At 38.7% G+C, this 3621-nt stretch overlaps 1 protein-coding gene across 1 annotated transcript in view; it reads right to left on the bottom strand.

Moving 5' to 3' along the window:
* Positions 1-3621, bottom strand: part of RELN (reelin) — a 551032-nt gene that overhangs the window by 267706 nt on the left and 279705 nt on the right. The window contains exon 10 of the mRNA XM_004390724.1: positions 1-41. Coding sequence (XP_004390781.1) covers positions 1-41 — 41 coding nt within the window. The remainder of the gene's footprint in view (positions 42-3621) is intronic.

Raw genomic sequence — 3621 nt, 5'->3', positions numbered from 1 at the left:
TGGAGGATAGAGGCTGTTGTTGTATTAAGGCTTGTGGTAATCTAGAAAAAAATATACAAAAATAAGGTAAGATAGAGAAGAGAGGAAAGAGACCAGAGAAAGTTTTGGCGGAGGGCAGTGAAAGTCAGTAAAAAGAAGACGAAAGAAAGGATCTAGTAACAGAAGGTTGTATCTGTCTATCAGTTTGTTTTTATCAATGTCTGAACACAGATAGGAGGCCTAGTGGTACAGTCGTTAAGAGCTCCGCGGCTAACCAAAAGGTCAGCAGTTCAAATCCACCAGCTGCTCCTTGGAAACCCTACAGGGCAGTTCTACTCTGTCCTGTAGGGGCACTATGAGTCGGAATTGACTCAACAGCAATAGGTTTCGGTTTTTTTTGAACACAGATATGTTGCATGTTAGCCTGTGGGGAACAAAGCCATGAGATTCTGATTTAGGCACTAATAGTAAAATTTCTCAGGGTTCTGTTGAGAACTGTTTTTAGTGGCATCTACTTGGTCATCTTTGAAGGCATTTAACGGTCGTCTCCACCTACCCACCTGCTCCTCTCCACCCTAGGATCCACAGAGAATGTCATAAAAAGGCTACCAAACAAAAACTGGGAGGTAAGTGTAAAAGGAGGGGAAGAAAAACATTTTGAGAAGTAAATAGAATTATGATAGCTAAAAAGGACATAGTGTTTCTTTTGGGATAGGAAAATGTTCTAAAATTGTGGTACTGGTTGCACAACTCCGTGAATACACTGAAAACCGCTGAGCTGCACACTTCAAATGAGTGAACTGTACAGTATGAGAATTATTTCTCAATAAATCTGTACCAAAAAAATAAATAGGACTATGGATCTAAAAATATCCTTCCAACACATTTTTTTAAATGTTTCCCTTGTTTCATGAAGAATCATGCTTAACATTTTTCCCCCTTCTAATAGAGGAACGGCACCTTATTTAATTTTATTTTTACATTTTATTAATTTATTATTTGGGAGAGTGACCAACCCAAATGAGATGAGAAGGTTCTCACCTTCAACGACTCTCTTATTGTGTTCCAGAACCCCTTATGCTAAATTATGCTAAATTATGCCTCACATGACTCCACCCTATCAAATAGAAAGTGTATCGTTGTGTTTTTACAGTGGCGAAGCTTCCTATATGTCTTAATAGCATCCTTAGGTATCCCTGTACTTTGTTAACCCCCATGTGACACAGTCCACAACTGCAGAAGGGCCAAGTGATACCAGCTCAGTTCATGAATTGCCATGGGAACTAGTGGGCAAACTAGTGAGCAGGCCTCTTCCTTTGCCAGAATTCAGATGAAGAAGCAGGAAAGGTAATAGAGGGGAAGGCAAAAGACACGTTTTATAAATTGTGTAGATATTAGCATCACTACCAATTCCTAATTTATTTTGACAACAGCAAAAATAAGTGGTGTCAGAGAGAATTCTCTCTCTATTTAATTTATATCTTTCATTACCATAAATTATCTGCTGAAACACCACTGGTCCACCATGCCCTATCACTGTTCACTATCCCCTCCACCCTAACCAGAGTCACAGAAAATTCACTGTTATGGACTGAATTATGTCCCCACCAAAAAAATATGTGTTGTAAATCCTAACCCCTATACTTGTGGAATGGAGCCCGGATGGCAGTTTGAATCCACCGGCTGCTCCTTGGAAACCCTATGGGGCAGTTCTACTCTGCTCTATACAGTCTCTGTGAGTTGGAACTTACTTGATGGCACCTAACAACAACAACAACATGCTTGTGGAGGAGCCCTGGTGGTGCAATGGTTAAGAGCTACGGCTGCTAACCAAAAGGCTGGCGTTTCTAATCCGCCAGCCACTCCTTGGAAACCCTATGAGACAGTTCTACTCTGTTCTATAGGGTTGCTATGTGTTGGAATTGACTTGAGGGCAGTGGGTTTTGTTTTTTTTGGTTTTATACTTGCGGATGCAATTCCACTTGGGACTAGGGTTTTCGCTGTTATGTTAGTGAACCATGGCAGTGTAGGGTTTGTTTTAAAGCTAATCACTGTTAAGGTAAGCAGAGATAGGAGAAGACAGACGCCAAGCCACATGAAAATCGCTAAGGAATTGAGGAATAGAAGCTAGAACCAGACAAGGACCTTCCCCCACGGCCAAGAGAAAGAAAAAGCCTTCCCCTAGAGCTGGTGGCCTGAATTTGAATGTCTAGCCTCTTAAACTATGAGAAACTAAATTTCTATTTGTTAAAACCACCCATTTGTGGTATTTCTGTTACAGCAGCACTAGATACTTTATCTTCATTTTACGCTACGACATGCACCAATAGAATTTCCTTCAAATAACTCAGATATTTTAACTCAAGATTCCTTTAGAAATCTGTTTCTTCCGAGCTCATAGAGTTAGCTCAACTATTTGTCCTTCTGAGATTCATCTTAAAATAACCTTATCTTAAAATCCAAAGAGGCACAACGCCAATAGAGAAATTAAAAAAAGTTTTATATAAATTGAATGAATGTTGTTTTTCCCTTTGATTTTATGCAACTGAACAGATTTGCAAGATGAATTATGAAACGCTCCTGAATATAAGTTTTTTTTGAAACAATAGTATAAGTTAAAAGCACCATAGTTATTTCTACTGTTAGTACATTAAGTATACTAGAGAGTCTTAGATACTTATCCTGGTGGTACAATAAATGGTGCTTGTGTTGCTTGATAACGCTCCACAGCCACGACTTCGACTAGCAAACTGCAAGGTGCGTGAAATATTGCCAGCTTTCAAACTACATGTGCTAACTTTGATTAGTCATTGATTCTAATTTTTTTTCTTCACCAGGGAGGCTGAGGAGTGGTAGAATGACTGACTTTCATTTCTTTTCCTTTTCCCATTGAGGTTATTGGTAAAATTGTCAGCTATAAAAAAGAATAGGAAAAATGAAAAGAAAAAATACAAGAAGCACTGCCTATAAAAACTTGTTGGGCGCCGTTGAGTCGGTTCTGACTTATGGCGCCCCTATGTACAACAGAATGAAACATTGCCTGGTCCTGCACCATCCTCATAAAGCTACTCAGCTATATTTACAATTGGGTATTATAAATTATTTATTAATCTTGAGTTCAAATATGTAATTTTAGACTGTGAAGTTAAGTCTTTTGATCTGATGTTCTGAAAACGAAAGGACCTCTTAAAGGGCTTTTGACAAATGACCAAACCACTATGAAGGACTGACAGATCATTCTTTTTCTATGAAATCTCAGTGCTCTTAAATTCCCAAATAAACCCCAAACTATAGAACATGAGCATGGCAACTAAGTGAATCTGAAAAACTGTCCGTGGGCTGAGAGCTGCAGGACGCAGGGATGCGTTTCCCCTCCACATCACCTTTCTTCCTCTTTCATTGCCCCTCTTCCCGGCACATTTTTATCGAGTTTGATCCTGTTTTAGCCTAAATTTACCCTTTTAACTAAAATGCATTTGCAAATATGTAAGAATAATACAGTAAATAATTTCTTTTAAAAACGTAATTTCATTTTAAGTTCTTAGAGAGCACATTTTCTCTTAAAAGAGTGGGTAAATTAATTCCTCTTCATTTTATACGAGGAAAATGAAGCTAGTTCAGTGCCACCGTCTGAAATATGGG

Source organism: Trichechus manatus, unplaced genomic scaffold, assembly GCF_000243295.1.
Source record: "Trichechus manatus latirostris isolate Lorelei unplaced genomic scaffold, TriManLat1.0 scaffold00326, whole genome shotgun sequence".
In the NCBI taxonomy this organism is placed as follows: domain Eukaryota; kingdom Metazoa; phylum Chordata; class Mammalia; order Sirenia; family Trichechidae; genus Trichechus; species Trichechus manatus.
Note: the sequence above shows the minus strand (reverse complement) of the source record. Positions and strands in the feature narration are given on the sequence as shown.